General features: G+C 45.1%; 1 protein-coding gene and 1 long non-coding RNA gene across 7 annotated transcripts in view; one reads left to right on the top strand and one right to left on the bottom strand.

The window, feature by feature from the left end:
• pex6 (peroxisomal biogenesis factor 6) overlaps positions 1-15,837 on the top strand; it is a 23,640-nt gene extending 7,803 nt beyond the window's left edge. The window contains exons 10-18 of one of the 6 annotated variants that reach the window (XR_009708037.1): positions 4,491-4,623; positions 5,670-5,875; positions 6,081-6,142; positions 7,807-7,915; positions 9,560-9,676; positions 9,834-9,911; positions 10,774-10,913; positions 14,113-14,500; positions 14,829-15,837. Coding sequence is in view for 2 of the 6 variants with exons in the window: in XM_061231083.1 (XP_061087067.1) it covers positions 4,491-4,623; positions 5,670-5,875; positions 6,081-6,142; positions 7,807-7,915; positions 9,560-9,676; positions 9,834-9,911; positions 10,774-10,913; positions 14,113-14,249 (982 nt within the window). In the remaining 4 variants the exon portion in view is untranslated. Of the gene's footprint in view, positions 1-4,490; positions 4,624-5,669; positions 5,876-6,080; positions 6,143-6,309; positions 7,916-9,559; positions 9,677-9,833; positions 9,912-10,773; positions 10,914-14,112 lie in introns of those variants that run through there. The other 5 variants (XR_009708035.1, XR_009708034.1, XR_009708036.1 and 2 more) reach the window with 5 other exon arrangements.
• LOC133121695 (uncharacterized) lies at positions 15,026-21,854 on the bottom strand. Its single transcript, XR_009708039.1, has 3 exons — positions 21,776-21,854; positions 17,344-17,491; positions 15,026-15,969 (listed from the first exon to the last, which is right to left on the bottom strand). It is a non-coding gene; the product is annotated as an uncharacterized LOC133121695 (long non-coding RNA).

The following is a 21,854-nucleotide window of genomic DNA, read 5'->3' as shown; positions in this document are numbered from 1 at the left end:
TCCTCTTGGAAATAGAGTGCTAAGTTTGAGAATCCAGTGTTTCTCAAACCTGTGTCTCTCCTCCGGTGTCCAATTATTGTTCATTTGAAGGCCCGATATTTCTAGTGCCTCAAGTCCATGGTGAAGGAAATGAGCCACCAGGTGTGTGTCTGTCTCTCTGTGATTTCTAATGTTGTATATATGTTGTGCTAGTCTACATTTAATTGTGTTCCCTGTTTCTCCTACATATATTATACCACATTGTTTGCACTTAATGGCATATATGCAGTTTTTAGTGTTTTTAGTTAGTGTTTGTTTTATTATGTAGGTTGTGTTGGTAGTGGTGTTTCTGACTGTAGTGGCTTGTTTGTAAAATATTGGGCCCTGTGTCAGTAAAGTATTAATTTCTGGTAGTTTGCTGCTTACCAGATGATCTTTAAGATTTTTATTTCTTTTATATGCTGAGATAATTTTATAGTCCTGGATAATGTTTGTGTTCTGTAGAGTGCGGGTTAGATTTAATTAAATTTTTCTGTTTGCAGCTAGGCTCAATGCTGAGTAGGTGGTGATTAGCGGAATGATTTTGCGCGTGTCTTGTTGTCTGGTGGTTAAGAAAGTTTTCCGGACCTGTCTGAGGAAAGATCTGGAATAGCCCCTTGGTTTTAATGCATTGAAGAGGGTCTGGGTAGCCTCTTCAAAATCTATTACCTGTGTGCAAATCCTGTTGAACCTGAGCAATTGTGATTTGATCAGGCCCTTGAAAGTGTGTTTAGGGTGGAGACTGTTTTTATGTAAAAGTGTGTGTGTGTCAGTCTCTTTAAAGAAAACTTTAGTGTCTAAAGTGTGTGTTTGGGAAAAAGAGGGTCCCTTGTATGTGGTAGTGTCCAAGAAATCTATTTGTTGGTTATGCGTGATGTATTTAACTGTTATCATTCTATGGTGTGTGTTGAGGATTTGTATAAAGTGTTTGAAGTCCTCTAAACTGTGTGTCCATGTTCCCCATATGTCATCTAAGTATCTAAAATAATTGGTGGGTAATTTGGGGCATTTTTGAAAAACAGTCTCCTCCCAGTGTGCCATGTAAATGTTAGCGTAGACCGGTGCAAATTTCTTACCCATCGCTGTGCCGCTGATTTGTAAAAAGAATTCTTTGTTGAATTCAAAATCATTTTTTGTCAGGTTGATTTCTAACAGTTGTAGGAGAGATGTATCCGGGCGGCTGTCGTCCGGGTATTTCTCCATCCAGAGTTTTACAGCTGTTAGCCCTGCTGCAGTGTTTATGTTTGTGTAGAGACTATCTATGTCAATTGTGAATAAAATGGTGTCCTGTGTTATTTTAGTGTTTTTAACTATGCGTATGAAGTCGTATGTGTCTTTTATGTAACTGTTGTGTTTAGTTGACAGTGGAGTGAGGAAATGGTCTATGTATTCTGCGATCCTGTAGGATTCGCTGTTGCAGTCTGAAACAATAGGTCTCCCTGCCGGGATCTCATATGGTACACTCCAGGACTGAGGCTGTTTGTGTATTTTGGGGAGGAGGTAAAAAAAACCCTTGGTCTAGGATTTTCCTCCCCCCTTAGGTAAAAACTTTGTTTTTTTGTGATGTAATTGTTTTCTAATAGTGTCTGTATAATGTCATATATTTCTTGTGCTGTGTCTAGATATATGGGTCGAATTAATTTTTTATAGTGTGTAGTGTTGTTTAATTGTCTGTGTGCTTCTTGGATGTACTGTGTTCTGTCCATGATTACTATGGCACTCCCCTTGTCAGCTGGTTTGATGACAATTTGTTTATTGTTTGCCAGCTGATGTAGTGCTTGGCTCTCTCCTCTGCTGAGGTTGTTTTTGTCTTTATGGGTTTGGGGGTTAAGTGCCTTGATCAGGGTGTTGTTGTCTTTTATGAGTTGTGTGATTGTACCCGGGATTTGGCTCTCCCTGGGTTCCCAGTTGGATCGGGCCATAAAGGGTGTTCTGTCTGTGTTTTCTGATCCCTCAAAAAAGACAGCTAGTTTCAGCTTTCTGTGAAACTCCTGAGCTTCTCCTCTGAGGGTTTCTTTTTGTTTTTTTCTAATGTTTGCCGTCGGTACGAATGATAGGCCTTTGTCCAGTAAACTAATTTGATTTGGTGTGGGTGAAAAGTTTTGTGCCAGCAGTATAATGTTCTTATTCCCCTCCCTGTTTGTGTTTGGGTTTGTGGGGATTCTCAGTTTAAATGTTTTAGCCAGTGTTCCAACATCTTGCCAGCTGTTCTCTCTGTCCAGTGGATGTCGTCCCGTGTAGTGCGGAAGTCCTCCTCCGGAAGCTTGGGAACATGTGGCATGTTTCGGAGGATGTGATTATTGATCTCCTCCAAATTGGATTTCTGGCGGGGTTCCAGGTTTTGGGAATAATTAATTAACGGGATCCAAATTTCTGCTGCCGGGAAGGTGTTTTTCGTCATCCTCAGCATGGTCTGCAGCTGTTTTATTGCTGTTTTTTTAGGGTGCTGGTCCTTGTTGTTAATCCCAGTGGACAGGATGACTCTCTGTACTCTGGGATTCACTTGGGTTTTCTCCAGAAGTCCTGCGATATGATAAAATGTTGCTCCGGGGTAGCTGTCAATTTGGAGGTCTCCCCTGGAGTGGGACTGGATCCTGGAGAGGTTGGAGTCCCCTAGGATTATGTTCGGTTTGCTGGTTCTGATGGTCCATTCCTGGACCTTCCGCGTTGTTCGGGGGTGTCTGGTCGGGTAGAAGATTTCCTCCGCTACTCCGACTCCAGTGGCATGGGGTGGGGGGGTGGGAGTGGGTGCAGGGTTCAGGTCAGGGGTCGGAGTGGGAGTGGGGTTAGGGTTAGGGTGGGGGTTGGGGTCAGGGTGGGGTTGGGGGTTGGGGTCAGGGTTAGGGTTAGGGTGGGGGTGGGGGTGGGGGTTGGGGTCAGGGATAGGGGTAGGGTTAGGGTTAGGGTGGGGGTTGGGGTTGGGGTTAGGGTGGGGGTGGGGGTTGGGGTCAGGGATAGGGGTAGGCGTAAGTGTAGGGTTGGGGTTGCGGTCCGGGGTAGGGGTAGGGGTGCAGTTAGAATTAGGAGCTGAGTGGGGGTTAGCGGTGGGGCCAGAGTGGTCATGGTTCCGTCTGTGTCTGGGTTTTTAGGGCCTTTGTGGTAGTGGTTCCGGAGTCCAGTCCCTGTGGTTTTCTGGGGTTCCACGGGTCCTTCTCCGGTTCTGTGCTGGTGCTCGGTGGGGTTTAGGAGCGCTGATCCTGGGGGTGCATGTCTGCCGCAGTGTCGGCCACTCCCTCTGGTACTGGTCCTGGTTCCGGGGCGTAGTGTGGGTGATTCTATCCGCTGTGGGTGGGGGTGGTGGAGGATTCACTAGAGCAGTGAATCTGTTGCTGGTGGAGACTGGAGTTGTGCATCTTACGGTTCTCCAAATTGGGGCCACTGTTTCCTGGGCGATGTCCAGGGTGGTCGGGTGTAATCTTCGGCCAAACTTCTTTTTGGCCCACCTGGCCGCCACCTGGAACGCCTCTGGCCAGTTGTTGAGCTGAATTCTCTCCAACTTTTTGGTGAGTTGTTCCAGGATCTTTAGATAGTGTTCCTCCAAGATCTGCATGCATGTGTGGAGCCAGTTCTGGGCATTCCCCGTCAGTAACAACATGGTGTCCTCTGTCGGGGAGGCCGGTCTCACCAGGGTGGCCAGTTCCTGCATCTTTTTAAATAAACTGGTGGGTGGTGCTGTCCCGGCTCCAGACACTGCAGTGTTCTGCAGGTGATGCGTTGTCTGGATGACTCGGAAGAGGGTCCTAGTGGCCTCAGCGAAAGCCGTCATGGTGTTTTGGTGTGGGTAAGGTGGTGTGTTTTTAGGTGTTTTTAATTTTCTAATTTTGAGAATAACGCAAGACTATTTTTTTGTGGTTTAAACTGTTTTTATTTTCTAGAATTGTCTAATATTTTTCAAATTTTACAGATTTTTAGTGTTTTTTTAGTAATTTTTTATCATTAAAAATGTTGTGCAAGCGGCGGTGCAGGTTTCGACTGTTTGATAGCGTGCTTTGTCAACACGAGGTTGACGCTTATCAAAGCAGTCTATACTTACCAAGACTGTTACCTTGTGGTTTAGTTGACACCGTTAGGTTTCCACCACAAGGTAGTGCAGTCTGTACCGTGTTGCTGCAGGATTCCTCCTGGTGTCTCGTCCGTGAAAATGTTCAGGTTTGTTTTGCTCTTTCGGGATCAGCAGCGGGAGAGTTCCTCCGAGTAGGATGTGTTCCTCTGCTGTCTTCCAAAGCATATGTCGACACAACGTTTCGCCTTGTCTTAGGCTTCTTCAGGTGGTTTGGGGTTTGGGTTTGGGTTTAGGGTTGGTGTCAGGGTTAGGGTTTAGGGTTGGTGTCAGGGTTAGGGTTAGGGTTAGGGTTTAGGGTTGGTGTCAGGGTTAGGGTTAGGGTTTAGGGTTGGTGTCAGGGTTAGGGTTAGGGTTCAGGGTTGTGTCAGGTGTGTTTTTGCGGGGTGAGTGAGTGCCGGTCCCTGTGTAGTTTCCCAGGAGGGGTGTCTGCAGGGCAGGAGCGGGACCTGCGGGCGTTCGGCGTGACCGTCCTGCTGCAGGACTTCGCTGGCGCTCTGGAGCAGCTGCAGAAGAGCCACGCTCAGGCCATTGGTGCCCCAAAGGTACCTGCCCACACACACGTCTGCCACCTGATTGGCTTAGCTGTTCTTTGTTAATATTGGCTCACACTACCGGGTCCAGTGGAGGTATTTATGGGATCCCAAAAATAACATTTAAATTACAATGTTATTATGACAATTCTGTTCTGTTGAGGATTTGACTAGGGAACCCTGTGGATAATAAGTCACTGGCATTTGCATATTGCAGTAGGCTAATGGAGGAAACCACACTGGCATTAGCATATAGCAGCAGGCTAATGGAGGAAACCACACTGGCATTAGCATATAGCAGCAGGCTAATGGAGGAAACCTCACTGGCATTAGCATAGAGCAGCAGACTAACGGAGGAAACCACACTGGCATTAGCACATAGCAGCAGGCTAATGGAGGAAACCACACTGGCATTAGCATAGAGCAGCAGGCTAATGGAGGAAACCTCACTGGCGTTAGCATAGAGCAGCAGGCTAATTGAGGAAACCACACTGGCATTAGCATAGAGCAGCAGACTAACGGAGGAAACCTCACTGGCATTAGCATATAGCAGCAGACTAACGGAGGAAACCACACTGGCATTAGCATATAGCAGCAGGCTAATGGAGGAAACCTCACTGGCATTAGCATAGAGCAGCAGGCTAATGGAGGAAACCTCACTGGCATTAGCATAGAGCAGCAGGCTAATGGAGGAAACCACACTGGCATTAGCACATAGCAGCAGGCTAATGGAGGAAACCTCACTGGCATTAGCATATAGCAGCAGGCTAATGGGTCTCCTCAACAGCAGGACTGTGATGTCACCAGGTCCCCGCAGTGCACTGGCAGGATGTGATGTCGCTGTGATGTCACCAGGTCCCCGCTGTGCGCTGGCAGGATGTGATGTCGCTGTGATGTCACCAGGTCGCCGCAGTGCGCTGGCAGGATGTGATGTCGCTGTGATGTCACCAGGTCCCCGCTGTGCGCTGGCAGGATGTGATGTCGCTGTGATGTCACCAGGTCCCTGCGGTGCGCTGGCAGGATGTGATGTCACTGTGATGTCGCTGTGATGTCACCAGGTCCCCGCGGTGCGCTGGCAGGATGTGGGCGGCCTGCAGCAGGTGAAGAAGGAGATCCTGGACACCATCCAGCTCCCTTTGGAGCGCCCGGAGCTGCTCTCCCTGGGGCTGCGGCGTTCCGGCCTGCTGCTCTATGGACCGCCGGGAACCGGGAAGACCCTCCTTGCCAAGGCTGTGGCCACAGAGTGCGCCATGACCTTCCTCAGGTACCCTGACCTCTGACCTCTAACCTCAAACTCTTCATCAGCTGCACTGAAACAGTGCATTGGCCCTGTTTTGGGGTGGGTCTGGCACCTCTGTCCATTTTGTTCTTGCTGATCGATTTGATGCGATTTCTTGTTTTTTAATTGATGTAAATTGTTGTTCATGTATTTATTGATTTGTTTGAAATGTAATCGTTGTGTTTTTCAGTGTTAAAGGTCCAGAACTCATCAACATGTATGTTGGCCAAAGTGAGCAGAATGTCAGAGAAGGTGAGTGTGTATACATTAACACGTGTCTTTACACTCAGTGTAATTATGCTTTAGTTCTCAGTGTAATTGTGTTTTATTCTCATGTAATTGTGTTTCATTCTCAGTGTAATTCTGTGTTTTAATCCATTTATCCATCCATCCATTATCACCCGCTTATCCGGAGTCAGGTCGCGGTGGCAGTAGGCTAAGCCGGGTGTTCCAGGCATCCTTCTCCCCAGCAACGCATTCCAGCTCCTCCTGGGAGATCCCGTGGCGTTCCTAGGCGGTTCCTCTTCAGGGGTTTCTGGGTCTGCCTCGGGGTCTCCGCCCAGTTGGATGAGCCCGGGAGGCATCCTGATCAGATGCCCGAACCACCTGAATTGGCTCCTTTTGACGCGAAGGAGCAGCGGCTCTACTCCGAGCTCCCTCCGGATGTCCAAGCTCCTCACCCTATCTCTAAGGCTGAGCCCGGCCACCCTACGGAGGAAGCTCATTTCGGCCGCTCATATCCACGATCTCGTTCTTTCGGTCACTACCCAAAGCTTGTGACCATAGGTGAGGGTTGGGACGTAGATCGACCGGTAAATCGAGAGCTTCGCCTTCCACATTACTGCTGACGCTGCACCGATCTGCCTGTCGATCTCACGCCTCCTTCTACCCTCACTCGTGACAAGACCACGAGATACTTGAACTCCTTCACTTCGTTCCCAACCCGGAGGGAGCAATCCACCGTTTTCCGGCAGAGAACCATGGCCTCGGACTTGGAGGTGCTGACTCTCATCCCGGCCGCTTCACACTCGGCTGCAAACCGCTCCAGTGCGTGCTGAAGGTCATGGTCCGATGAAGCCAGCAGAACCACGTCGTCCGCAAAAAGAAGAGACGCAATTCTGAGGTCACCTAAACGGATACTGTCCTCACCTCGGCTGCGCCTTGAGATCCTGTCCATGAATATCACAAACAGGACCGATGACAAGGGGCAACCTTGGCGGAATCCAACACCCACCGGAAACGTGCTTGACTTTGTGCCGAGGATGTGGACACCGCTCTCACAGACAGCTCTGCTCCTCTCTTCACCCGAGTGTCCAAGACATACGGCCGCAGGTCTGATGATACGACTACAAAATCGATCATCAATCTTTGGCCTAAGGTGCTCTGGTGCCAAGTACACTTATGAGCTGCCCTATGCTCGAACACGGTGTTCGTTATGGACAATCCATGACCAGCACAGAAGTCCAGCACAATCCAATAACAAGACACTGCAGGCCATTCCTCCCAATCTCCCCCTTCCAGGTTTCTGCGTCGTTGCCCACATGAGCGTTGAAGTCGCCCAGCAGAACTATGGAGTCTCCGGGCGGCACCATTTCCAGGATGCTGCCCAGTGACTCCAAGAAAGCCGGATACTCTGAACTGCCGTTTGGTGCATGAGCACAAATGACAGTCAGAGCATTCCCCCCAGCGACACGTAGTCGCAGAGAGGCGACCCTCTCGTTCCCTGGGTGGAACTCCAACACAGTGGCACTCAGCCAGTGGCTTGTTTTTTGCTCAGTGTAATTGTGTGTTTTATTCTCAGTGTAATTGTGTGTTTTATTCTCAGTGTAATTGTGTTTTATTCTCAGTGTAATTGTGCATTATTCTCAGTGTAATTGTGTGTTTTATTCTCAGTGTAATTGTGTTTTATTCTCCAGTGTTTAGTAAAGCTCGAGCAGCCTCTCCCTGCATCATCTTTTTTGATGAGCTTGACTCTCTGGCGCCCAACAGGGGGCGCAGTGGAGACTCGGGAGGAGTGATGGACCGGTGAGCATGCACGTCTTATACACACACATACACACACACCCCCACACACTCATACACACACCCACGCACTCCTACACACACACCCCCACGCACTCATACACACACCCACGCACTCATACACACACACACTCATACACACACATGCACTCATACACACACACACGCACACACCCACGCACTCATACACACACCCACGCACTCATACACACATACACACGCACTCATACACACACCCACGCACTCATACACACACACCCCCACGCACTCATACACACACCCACGCACTCATACACACACACACTCATACACACACATGCACTCATACACACACACACACGCACACACCCACGCACTCATACACACACCCACGCTCTCATACGCACATACACACGCACTCATACACACACACACCCACACACTCATACACACACCCACGCACTCATACACACACACCCCCACGCACTCATACACACACCCACGCACTCATACACACACACACTCATACACACACATGCACTCATACACACATACGCACGCACTCATACACATACACACGCACTCATACACACACACACACACACTCATACACACACACACACACGCACACACCCACGCATGCATACACACATACACACGGACTCATACACACATACACATACGCGCACACACACACACACTCATACACACATACACACACATACAAATACACACATACGCACACATGCAAATACACCCATATGCACACACACACTCACACGCACTCATACACACATACACACACACACGCACACACACACACCCACGCACTCATACACACATACACACGCACACGCACACACATACACACACTCACACCTAGAGGTACTTACAGTTTTTTAAACCAACCAGCCTGGGTGGAGCTCATGGGAAATGTCCACAGTTGTATTAAATACTTCAATACACACGAGACTGCAGGGCTGAATGTTGCCTTCTCTCCGTGCCTTACTGTATCTGACACCAGGGAAGATGGCTGCTGGTTTAGAGCTCAGAGCGAGAGAGCTGTTCACTCAGGGTGGTGTCTGATGTTTGAGTGGTCTTGCTCAGGGTGGTGGTGTCTGATGTTTGAGTGGTCTTGCTCAGGGTGGTGTTGTCTGATGTTTGAGTGGTCTTGCTCAGGGTGGTGGTGTCTGATGTTTGAGTGGTCTTGCTCAGGGTGGTGGTGTCTGATGTTTGAGTGGTCTTGCTCAGGGTGGTGTTGTCTGATGTTTGAGTGGTCTTGCTCAGGGTGGTGTTGTCTGATGTTTGAGTGGTCTTGCTCAGGGTGGTGTTGTCTGATGTTTGAGTGGTCTTGCTCAGGGTGGTGTTGTCTGATGTTTGAGTGGTCTTGCTCAGGGTGGTGTTGTCTGATGTTTGAGTGGTCTTGCTCAGGGTGGTGTCTGATGTTTGAGTGGTCTTGCTCAGGGTGGTGTCTGATGTTTGAGTGGTCTTGCTCAGGGTGGTGTTGTCTGATGTTTGAGTGGTCTTGCTCAGGGTGGTGTCTGATGTTTGAGTGGTCTTGCTCAGGGTGGTGTCTGATGTTTGAGTGGTCTTGCTCAGGGTGGTGTCTGATGTTTGAGTGGTCTTGCTCAGGGTGGTGTTGTCTGATGTTTGAGTGGTCTTGCTCAGGGTGGTGTCACAGCTTTTGGCTGAACTCGATGGGCTGCACTCCTCCGGTGATGTGTTTGTGATTGGAGCAACCAACCGTCCTGATCTGCTTGACCAATCCCTGCTGAGGCCTGGCAGGTAAATAATGCAATCAGCACATGGCATCTGCTGTGACATCTTGTATCTTATTGTGCTCCCCCCCATATGCAAATGTAATATTTCATTTATTTGACTTTTTTTTTTTAAAGCAATTCTGTCAGGTCATTGATTTACTGTGTGAGACCCTTACCCCCAGGTTTGATAAACTGGTCTATGTTGGGATCAGTGAAGATAAGGACTCTCAGCTCCAGGTCCTGAAGGCCATTGTGAGAAAGTAGGTGAACTATTATTAACTGATATTAACCAATTGATTGTTATGAATGGTTATTGATTGTAATGAAAGGTCATTACTGTTCATTAAGTAGCAGAAGGAGATTCAGCCTCATATACAGGGTTCATACACAGGCATTGGAGACACAATGAAATGTATCCATCTTATTAATGCAGAAATGAAAGTACAAAAAGTCTGTGTGTTGTAAAAATCAACAATAGATGAGAAACGCACTTGGTCCTGATAATTTGGTATATTCTCCTGTTGGAGAAATTAAGCTAAATTTGCATGTTACATAGAAAATGTTCTAAAACTGTGTATATGCAGAAATGTTCTAAAACTGCGTATATGCAGAAATAGTTTTGTCAGGTATATATCCCTGTTAGCTTGTTTATTGTGGGTTTTGCATGGGTTTCTAAAGCTCTGGAACGTAATTGAAGTTCAGTGGAAAAACAGTCCATAATGCTGTGAAAACACCATTAGAAAGTGGCAGCAGGAGATTTAAAAACTTTCATTCTTGGAGATTGTGTGTCGCTGAGGCATCAGATGGATTTACAATGGTAATTATGCAAGTCCTTTAGTCTCATCTAAATAGCATAGTGCACTACAGTGTGTGCCCACTGTATACCGCTGAACGTAAGAGGGAAGTTAGTGTTCTAGAATGAAAACAAATGCAGTTTGTTCCTTGTGGCTGGTCCCCTGGTCTTGGGGCTGGTTCCTTGTGGCTGGTTCCCTGGTCTTGGGGCTGGTTCCTTGTGGCTGGTTTCCTGGTCTTGGGGCTGGTTCCTGTCAGGGCATGTAGTGGAAGGCAGGTCTTGTGCAGGTGTGATCTCAGGTCAGCTGACCTGGCGGTGTGTTCTGGCAGGTTCCAGGTGGATCCGGGCGTGAGCCTGGCGGCAGTGGTGGAGTGCTGCCCCGCCCAGCTGACGGGGGCAGACCTCTATGCCCTGTGCGCCGATGCCATGACGACCGCCATCAAGCGCAAAATCCGCAACATCGGCGAAGGTCAGTCCCTTTGCCTCACATTGCAAATGTTACATTTTCAAAAGCAAAGAATGCTTGTACCAGTTATCCTCAGCACTCGCATTGCATACCTACAACCGAATCACAGCCATGATTATACAGTATATCAGCATGACCTCAAGTGTAATGCTGCTTAAACGCCTCCAGCCCATCCAGGTTAAATGATACAGCACATGAGACCGCAGCCATCTTGGATTCTGCTCTCTAGTGGGAGCTCTTCTTTTCTAAAATGGTTGAGTTAAAGGAATCAACAATGGTGACTGTTGCTGACAGGTCTGATTTCCCCGGTCAACCAGGTGGACTAGAAATATGAATGGGTTGTCATGTATGGACATTAGTATTTTAAATTCCAGCATTTAATGTTTTTGAACACTTCATCATGGCCTACACAGATAACATACAACAAAGAATTTTTCATTTTATGAACCAAAAAATAAAAAAGAAGACATCTGCTTCATGTCAATAAATTTGATTTTCCCTATTGATGCCTGCCATTTTGGAAAGATGACCTTGGAATGCAAAAGCAACCTCACCATTGTAGAGAAGAATGATTCATATTCCCAGTCCACTTCAGCAGACGCAGTAGATCACACTAGATTTCATCAATCAGCAATGGTCGCCATTTGCGTTTTAAGATAACCGAAATGCGAAACCAACCGCACCATTGTATTTACTTCATGTCTCTAGCCTATCCACTTCAAATGATACAGCTCATCCAATTTGCAAAATGCCCACTTACAAAGAATGGAACGGTGTAGAATTTTAATCATAGGTACATTTTAACATTGAGAGACAGACTATCACAAAATAATCCACAATAACAACATCATATACATTTTATACATTTATTATCGTATTTTTGCATGAAATAAGTATTTGATCCCCTACCAATCAGCAATAATTCTGGCTCCCACAGACCAGACCAGTTTTCCATTATGAAGCACTCCTAATCTCTACTCATTACCCAAAACACCTGTGTCAACTCGTTACATCGTTATGTAGCTGTATAAAAGACACCTGTCCACACAATCAGATTCCAACGTTCCACCATGGCCAAGACAAAGGAGCTGTCTAAGGACATCAGGGACAAAATTGTAGACCTGCACAAGGCTGGGATGGGCTACAAGAAAATAAGCAAGCAGCTTGGTGAGAAGTTAACAACTGTTGGAGCAATTATTAGAAAATGGAAGAAACACAAAGTCAACGCCAATCTCCCTTGGTCTGGGGCTCCACGCAAGATCTGGCCTTGTGGGATATCAATGATTATGAAAAAGGTCAGGGATCACCCCAGTACTACACATGAGCAGCTTGTTAATGACCTGAAGGCAGTTGGGACCACAGTCACGAAGAGAACCATCAGTAACACACTACACTGTGAAAGATTAAAATCCTGCTGCGCGCACAAGGTTCCTCTGCTGAAGAAGGCACATGTACAGGCCCGTCTGAAGTTTGCCAAAGAACACCTAGATGATCCAGAGGAGGCTTGGGAGAAGGTGATGTGGTCAGATGAGACCAAAATAGAGCTATTTGGCATCAACTTGACTCGAAGAGAAATGCTGAGTACAACCCCAAGAACACCATCCCCACTGTGAAGAATGGAGGTGGAAACCTTATGCTTTGGGGGTGTTTCTCAGCTAAGGGGACAGGACGACTTCACCGTATCGAGGGAAGGATGAATGGGGCCATGTACCAGGAAATTTTGGGCGACAACCTCCTTCCCTCAGTGAGAGCACTGAAAATGGGTTGTGGATGGGTCTTCCAACATGACAATGACCCAAAACATTCGGCCAAGGCAACAAAGGAGTGGCTCAAAAAGAAGCATATTAAGGTCCTGTAGTGACCTAGCCAGTCTCCAGACCTAAATCCCATCAAAAATCTGTGGAGGGAGCTGAAGCTTCGAGTTGCGACAGCCTCGGAACCTTAAGGATTTGGAGAGGATCTGCAAAGAGGAGTGGACCAAAATCCCTCCCAAGATCTGTGCAAACCTGGTGAAAAACTACAAGAAACGTCTGACCTCTGTGCTTGCCAACAAAGGTTTCTCCACCAAGTATTAAGTTCTATTGTTCTATGGATCAAATACTTATTTCATGTGAAAATATGATATTAAATTTATAAAATTTATATGATGTTTTTATTGTGGATTATTTTGTGAAATTCTGTCTCAATGTTAAAATGTACCTATGATTAAAATTCTACACAGTTCCATTTTTGTAAGTGGGCAAACCTACAAAATCAGCAAGGGATCAAATAATTATTGCTCCCACGGTATATATTGTAAATGGTCTAATAAAATGTACAAAGTGGTCATGGATTACAATGAAATTGCTTGAATAAGTGTTAGAATGGATCTAAAATAGCCTTGAATAGCACTTTGAAAACAAATTCTATCATAGCACATCATATTTACTTTATTCAGATCTATCAGTGCAATTTATAGCCAAAGGTCTTTTTCATGCATTGTTCAACACATTCTCAGGACTGCTTTTCAGAACAGGAGTACCTTATAAAGGAAAAAAGATTCTAGAGAAGAAAATAAATGTTCAGGTTGTTTATCTAGTTTCACGTCACAGCAACAGAAAGTTATTTACTTGAGTGAACGTCTCTAAAAATCACCCTGCAGTATCTTACCACCTGTTCTCACTTAGCTTGGGTCATACTTCACTGTCTTCTCCATCACAGTTCTGAAATTACTTTTATGAGAGTCCTCCACCTGAAACCAGTAAGCTATCATTCATTTAAATAAACACCACTCCTCATTCAGAAACAATAAAAAAATAAGGCATTCCCATGACAACTATAAAAGTCTGTGGTGGATCTGTCACGCCACACTGTCACACACTGTACTGTACTTGAGACTGCATCTCCTCCTTCCTAAGTGTTCAGCATGTGAAATTTACTGACCACTTCACACTCTCAGAAGAAAGGTTCTTAGGCTTATCGCCAGAGAGGAACCCTTTTTAGTTCTTTATGGAACCCTCAATCATAGGTGTGTGAAAGTTCCCACACAAAGAAACTTTTTCCCGACAACCCTTTAACTCTAGTTACGGGTTCTTCTATGGAATTGCAGGGTTTGTTTTGGAACCATTTTTTCTTAGAGTGTGCTGGTATATAAACTTCAGTCTGCTCCCATGGGGATTGGTATCTGTGGACTCCTGTAAGCAGTCTCTCTCCCCCCCCCCAGGTTTGGACACAGAGGGGTCTGCGCTAATGCTAACAGCGGAGGACTTCGCACAGGCACTGGAGAGGCTGCAGCCATCTGTGTCAGAGCAAGACCTTGCCAAGTACAGACTCATTCAACAGAAATTCACCACAAAATAGGCCCTCCTAGTCAAAATACTACCCCTTTCAAAGCCAGCCAATTACAAGGCAGTGCTGGGCCACTCTACACCAATCATAGGCCAGTGATGGGGGTGTCTACACCAGTGCTGGAGGGCCGCAGTGTCCTGGAGGGCCACAGTGTCTGCGGGTTTAACTCCAGTCCTGGAAGGCCGTAGTGTCTGCAGGTTTAACTCCAGTCCTGGAGGGCCACAGTTTCTGCAGGTTTAACTCCAGTCCTGGAGGGCCGCAGTGTCTGCAGATATAACTCCAGTCCTGGGGGGCTGCAGTGTCTGCAGGTTTAACTCCAGTCCTGGAGGGCCGCAGTGTCTGCAGGTTTAACTCCAGTCCTGGAGGGCCGCAGTGTCTGCAGGTTTAACTCCAGTCCTGGAGGGCCCAGGGTCTGCAGGTTTAACTCCAGTCCTGGAGGGCGCAGTGTCTGCAGGTATTTGTGGTTTCCTTTCATTCAGCAGCCAGTTAAGGCCTTGAGAACAAGGTGTGTGGACTCTTTAGCCAATGAAAGATTAAAATTCATCAGTCGTCTGAAACACACCAAAACCAGCAGACACTGCAGCCCTCCAGGACTGGAGTTTGACACCCCTGGTCTACACCAATCATTTTAATTGAAATAGAGGCACTGTTAATCCTGGAGGCTGTTAATTTAGCCCAATGGGCAACACAAGCAAAAAATGTCATTTAACAACCAAGAGGTACAGCAAAACTGCAACTTTTACTCAACAGAAGAAATATGATATTCATTAAGGTGAAGGTCTCCGGTAACTGTCACTGTTTCCCTGATGTAATTAAATAAAATACAAACAGAGGAATGATAGAAAGAAAATCCGTAAACTGGACATTTTCACCAGATATATAAAGACAGATCTTAAGCTCTAACAGAGGAACACGTTTGAAGGGGAGTAGACTTGTTCCATTAAACACCATTAGCTCTTAACTGTATGATTGGTAGGATTCTTATTCTTTGAATTATTTGATTAATCTTAATTTTCTGACCATTAAAATGTTCCTTCTTGGACATGCTCATTAATATAAAGTAAATAATTATGAATTGATATGTGGCTGGTGGCTTAAAATATGTCATTGTTTTATGCCACTGATTGGCTACAGAACCTGAACAGGTGGCTGATGGGTAATGGCATCTGTTGTTGCTGTTGGTCTTTACAAGACCTAGATGCTTATTTTAGTTTCCTACTGTGGTTCTGCTATGATTTTGGATTGGCGAAGTGTGTGCTTTGCTTATTGGCTCGACACTGCTAACAATCCACAGTTACTGCTGGATATGTAGATCCATGTACTTTACCCCAAATGATCCTCGATTGGCCTTCGCCATTTTCACAAAATGGTTAGGCTAATAATCCAGTCGGGGAAATTGATTTTAGCACTCTCTTACTCCCTGAAGCTCAGTTAATCTAAACAAACCAGCACAAAAAGAAATCTCCAGAGATCACAGGACTATTGATTGTTATTCAGATAAATGTTGGCACTGAATGTAAATAACTTACAATCACACTCTGTAATATAAGGAATCATAAATAAATGTGTATTTAAGAGATGATGTACATATTGCTGTGTATGTGGGGCTAGTTGTCTTTTGTAATGAGTGTTGAGTCCCTTTTCTGTTCACGCTGGCTTTTGGTTCCTCGCTCTGGCCAGGAGTGTGACTCCTCCGTGGGCTCAGCTGAAATGGGGCATTCGATTGGAGGTTCTGAAAAACAAAGAGCAGAATAATACTAATTATAATAATAATGATAATAATACCATAATACTGTCTGCAGCCGTTATGAAAATATAACAGTCTCTTGAGTTTGCAGGGAATGGTGCGAAAAATAAAAAACATCCAGTGAGCAGCTGTTCTGTGGGCAGAAACGCATTGTTAATGAGTGAGGTCAGAGAAGGGCCAGACTGGTCAAAGCTGACTGGAAGGTGACAGTAATGCAAATAACCGCAAATAACAACAGTGGTATGCAGAAGAGCATCTCTTAACACACAACTTAATCAATCAAACGTCTAAGTGGATTGGCTACACCAGCAGAAGACTTAATAAGTCTGAAAATAGGTCTAATAAATACCTAATAAAGCGTCATTTCATAGCTGCTTTCAAGAGCCCTGGTAGCTCTGTGTGCCATTAACCCAAAGGCATGGTGTGTCCAACCAACATAACCAGTGAAATAACATACACACATACACAGACTGTAATTTCTTATATCACAAGTCTTAAGAGAATGTAGATGCAGTATAAAAATTTGTATGATCTCATAAGGAGCATCCAGCTCGAGGCTGTACCACTGTTTCCAAACTGTATGGTCAGATTTATAGGGTCCAAATCTTACATGCACAGTAGTTATATTTACCCCTTAAGTACACATTAACCATATTTACCCCTTAAGTACACATTAACCATATTTACCCCTTATGTTCACTTTAACCATATTTACCCCTTAAGTACACATTAACCATATTTACCCCTTAAGTACACATTAACCATATTTACCCCTTACGTGCACATTAACCATATTTACCCCTTAAGTACACATTAACCATATTTACCCCTTAAGTACACATTAACCATATTTACCCCTTAAGTACACATTAACCATATTTACCACTTACGTGCACATTAACCATATTTACCCCTTAAGTACACATTAACCATATTTACCCCTTAAGTACACATTAACCATATTTACCCCTTAAGTACACATTAACCATATTTACCCCTTACGTGCACATTAACCATATTTACCCCTTATGAGCACATTAACCATATTTACCCCTTGCTTGCACATTAACCATATTTACCCCTTAAGTACACATTAACCATATTTACCCCTTAAGTACACATTAACCATATTGACCCCTTGCATGCACATTAACCATATTTACCCCTTGCGTGCACATTAACCATATTTACCCCTTAAGTACACATTAACCATATTTACCCCTTAAGAACACATTAACCATATTTACCCCTTACGTACACATTAACCATATTTACCCCTTAAGTACACATTAACCATATTGACCCCTTACGTACACATCAACCATATTTACCCCTTAAGTACACATTAACCATATTTACCCCTTACGTGGCCTTCGCTACTTTTGTGCGTTTCATCCTCTTCCTCCTCATGAGCGTGACCTGCGGCCGCTTCAGCCCGGCGATGAGCAGGAGGAGGCGGGGCCGGGACTTTGTGAGCCAGCTTCTCAGGAGAGTCCCTTTGGGGAACCTGCACGGAGTTTGAACAGGTTATGGAATGTAGCGCTAGTCCTTTAAGCACACTTCCTTGTTCACAAAACAGAGGAAGTGGTATTTTAAATAAGAAAATGCTATTATTTTATAAATCTATCCGTAAGTGATGACATAATCCAAAAAGAAACGAAAAGAAAAGAAACTGAAAGATTGAAGGTTTACTGTATTGTCCCCAAGGGAAATTTGTCTACTACAGGGCACTGTTGCTAATGTAGCTAGCTAACTGGCCAAATGAATCATTAATACCTAATTATCTTGTCTGTAAAAGAAAGATGACTTTACAGACCAATAAGGATCAACATATTGGATTGCATTGTCTGTACTGTATTTCCAGTTCAGTACATTCACTCTTTTTGTTTTCTTTGGAAGGAAGGTACTTCACCACAGCTCATTTCTGCAAAGTGTTCCAATCCCATTTTGGTAATTTAGTTAGACTAAGAGATTGATTAGTAGCTACCATAACAGCATCATAGCTTGCCCTTAGTAGATACTGCTAGCTTGGTAGCTAAACAAACAAAAAGACTACAAACTAGCTACCTAGATTCAGCTGTCAAATTGGTCAACTAGCTAGCTAAGTAGCCTTTCTAGCTAGCTTGCTAGTGTAAACATAACCTTACCAGTTTGTTACCATTTTACCATTGACCATTTATCTTACCATTTATCCAGCTATATCACTGACTATGTGACTAGGTCCTACAATTAACTATTGTGAACTCCAGTTGATTAGTACCAATATAATTGTCACTAGTGAAGTGTGCCATGTTTGGATTGGATTTCACTAACCTTAGCTCGCTAGCTACAACAACAACAATGCTCAGAATCTGTGGTAAAAATGTCACCATGACAACAGTAAATATTTTGCTAATGTTAACTAGCCAGCCAGCTTGTTCAATGGGTAAGACTGACTGGACCTAGCAATTTGTCATTTTCTTAACTACAGTTAAACATATCACAAGTAGTATCTTGTAATTGTGTTGCTTTAGCAACAAACAAGCTAACTAGGTAGACAGGGAGCTATTGAAATTATTATTAGATAAGCTAAGCTATTCACTACACTGGCTTAACTGTTACCTGGTTCACTTTACTGATTTGAAGGTCCCTTCTTGCCGTAGCTTAATGGAGCTCATTAGAAAGTCATAGCCATGCCTGACTCAGTACTGAAAACAAGCTTGTCAGCTCGCTAGCAAAACCCACAAAAAAGAAAAACCCATATTAGCACACATAGTGTGGGCTGTAAGATACTTTAAATCTGAACAGTTTGCTGCAACAGTGGTTTTAATGTCATGAAGCAGTCTCTGCACAGCACTGGCCATGAAAGACCGTTGTCACAAAAAAACAAAACAAAAGTAGATCGTTACCAAATGCATTCAATTACAATTACTCAGTACAAACCATGCATTCTTCATTCAACTATTTGATGTTAATACTTCACTAATTATAATTAAAAGCAACTTGTAATCAGCTGTATCACTCGTACAATTGTTACTTCATTGTGATGTTCCTTTTTTTGACTTTCTAAGACCAATAGTGCTCACTTTTCTTACTTAATATAAAAAAGTAAAATAGCCGTAGCTGATATTGAGTTTATCTGCTTGAAGGAGCAATAGAACATCACAGTGTTGACAGACAGAACAGAAACCAAGACCAATGGCACCATGTTGCCCTTGATGTGTTGTACCATAATTAGGTACGTTACCTTATGGAAAGATAAACTGTTAGGGGCTACAGGAGCACAATTACAGCCACAATAAGATCCGCACAGCCATTGGGCAAGGCCCTTAACCCTGCATTGCTCCAGAGGAGGATTGTCTCCTGCTTAGTCTAATCAACTGTATGTCACTCTGGATAAGACTGTCTGCCAAATGCCATTAATTAATTACAGGCTGGTCTATGCTCCAGTCAGCAACAACAGGCTTATTTCAGGACAAACACTTTAAATATCAGCACGCCCCATTATAGCATTATAGCTAGCTTGTGTGGTAAAATGCAGAATGCTTCTCTGCTTGGTTCACAAATTTTATGTAACTTGTGATGTACTGCTGCAGTGATTTATTGGTCATGTTGTTTTCAGTAACTGCTCTGTGTGCACAAATTCTATAATAAATCATGAGCTAGTTTCTATTGTGGGTCTTAGAGTGATGAGTTTGAGGATTTATCTAGCGAGAGAGAGCAAACTAAGCAAGCTCGTGACACTGTCCACCGGCATGAATCTCCATTGTTTTTAACGGTTTGATTCTCATTCAAAACACTAGTCCTGTATCTACTCATCTGAGAACCTTTGGGGTCCTGTGCAACTTTTCTGCTGCATTTCTCATTTTCTCATTTTGTACGGATGTGCTGCAAATTAGTTTAATCTATCATTATTTTTTTCTAGTCAGTTAATCCTGAACCATCATTATTAACCCTGAATTATCCTTATTCTTTTATTAATCCATAATCTTTATTATTCAACTGCTGCACATGGAGAAATACCTTAATTTTACTGGCACACACACTAAATAAATTAATATCACTATGCAGGGACTACATCATGTTACATAGCTGACCTGTGTATGGTAAAACATCATAACCCCTTTGCAACTGGCTCGTCTGTAAGCAGTTAGATACCGTAACACCATAGCAACCTGTTGACCTATCAGCGGTAAAACACCATAACACCATAGCAACCAGCTAGCCTGTCAGTGCTGAAACAACTTATCACCATAGCAACCAGCCAGTCTGTCAGTGCTAAAACATCATATCACTATGGCAACCAGCTAGCCTGTCAGTGCTAAGACTCCACAGCGACCAGCTGGCCTTCGAGTAGGCCCTGAGACGGCGGGATTAGGCCCCTAATCCCCAGTGGAGTGGGTTAGACTGTGGAGCGGCTCCAGGCTGCACAGCTCAGTGGCCCTTTGTGTTTGTATGTGGCTGCTGCCCACAGCCCTCAGGGTTACACTGCTGAGTACGTCAGAAAATGTAAAACCTTCAATTGTTTGCCTTTTGCTGGTTGAGCACAGTGTAACTGGCCAGAGAGAAATCTAGCAATGTGTAGCCCTGGGAGTGCCGTGCCGAGGCTATTGTGTCCTGAGGGTGATGTACCCCCCGCCCCCGCCCCCGAGCCCGGGCCAGTCCTCACCCCTCCCTGAGCCCGGGCCAGTCCTCACCCCTCCCTGAGCCCGGGCCAGTCCTCACCCCTCCCTGACCCAGGCCTGTGACTCCGGGAAACGCGATGATGTGGGACAGATTTACTTCCTGTTTAGATCCTCAGGTATGTGAGGTGGGAAAAGGCAAAGTCTGTAAAAGATCCCATGATAGTGACCTCCATAAGACAGGCTGTCCCATGTAAAAGATCCCCTGATAGTGACCTCCATAAGACAGGCTGTCCCATGTGAAAGATCCCCTGATAGTGACCTCCATAAGACAGGCTGTCCCATGTGAAAGATCCCCTGATAGTGACCTCCATAAGACAGGCTGTCCCATGTGAAAGATCTCCTGATAGTGACCTCCATAAGACAGGCTGTCCCATGTAAAAGATCCCCTGATAGTGACCTCCATAAGACAGGCTATCCCATGGTCCAATACAGGGGACATCTCGTATTGGCCTGCAGGTTAAAGTTCACACTTAAGCGTTGGCAAAATCCCAAAATTGGCCGCAGCTGTCGGTGAGTGACCATGATCCAGATGTTCCTTCTGAAGTCCTTTCCCTGGACTTCCCCAAACAATTGGAAGTATCCAGGTGTGTCATGGTCTTCTCTGATGCTGTGTTTCTTTCTCCTTTAAACCGTGAGACTCTCTGGGGCAGCTGAACAGCACACCACATTGGCAGGCACTCACACACAGCTACATACCAATCACAGACTGAAGATCTGTGGCAAGCCTGCGTGATTTCTGAATCCAGCTTTGAGTTCAGTGCAAACACCAGTGATTTCTATACATGCTACTTTCTATCCAATGAGCTCAGCTGTCTTTCTAAATGGAACATCATCCATTAGCCATTATCCATTAGCATGAATGAGCAAATCTACTTGTTTCCCAGCAAGTTCCACAGTCTGTTCAAGTGACAGTAACACGCAGTCATCCCCGTCTGAAATGGTGACTTTCGTAGTATGCAGTGGCACTCAGCTATGCCCTTCATACACTCCACCCCCCACCCTCTTTCATCATCTCTTACCAAAGATCTTAACTGCTTACACCACACCTCCACACCTCCACACCTCCACACCAGACCCCCTCCCACCCCGAAACCCCAGATTAGAAGGAAAGGGAAAGCGCTTCTTACCAGTTCACCCCGCACATTTGTCAGGTTCTGCCCCCTGTGTGTGTGCTTAGGCACAGATATAATGTGAGCGCTGGCTCTC

This window comes from Conger conger, chromosome 2 (genome assembly GCF_963514075.1).
Source record: "Conger conger chromosome 2, fConCon1.1, whole genome shotgun sequence".
In the NCBI taxonomy this organism is placed as follows: Eukaryota; Metazoa; Chordata; class Actinopteri; order Anguilliformes; family Congridae; genus Conger; species Conger conger.
The sequence above is the reverse complement of the archived record's forward strand: the minus strand, read 5'-3'. Positions and strand labels throughout refer to the sequence as shown.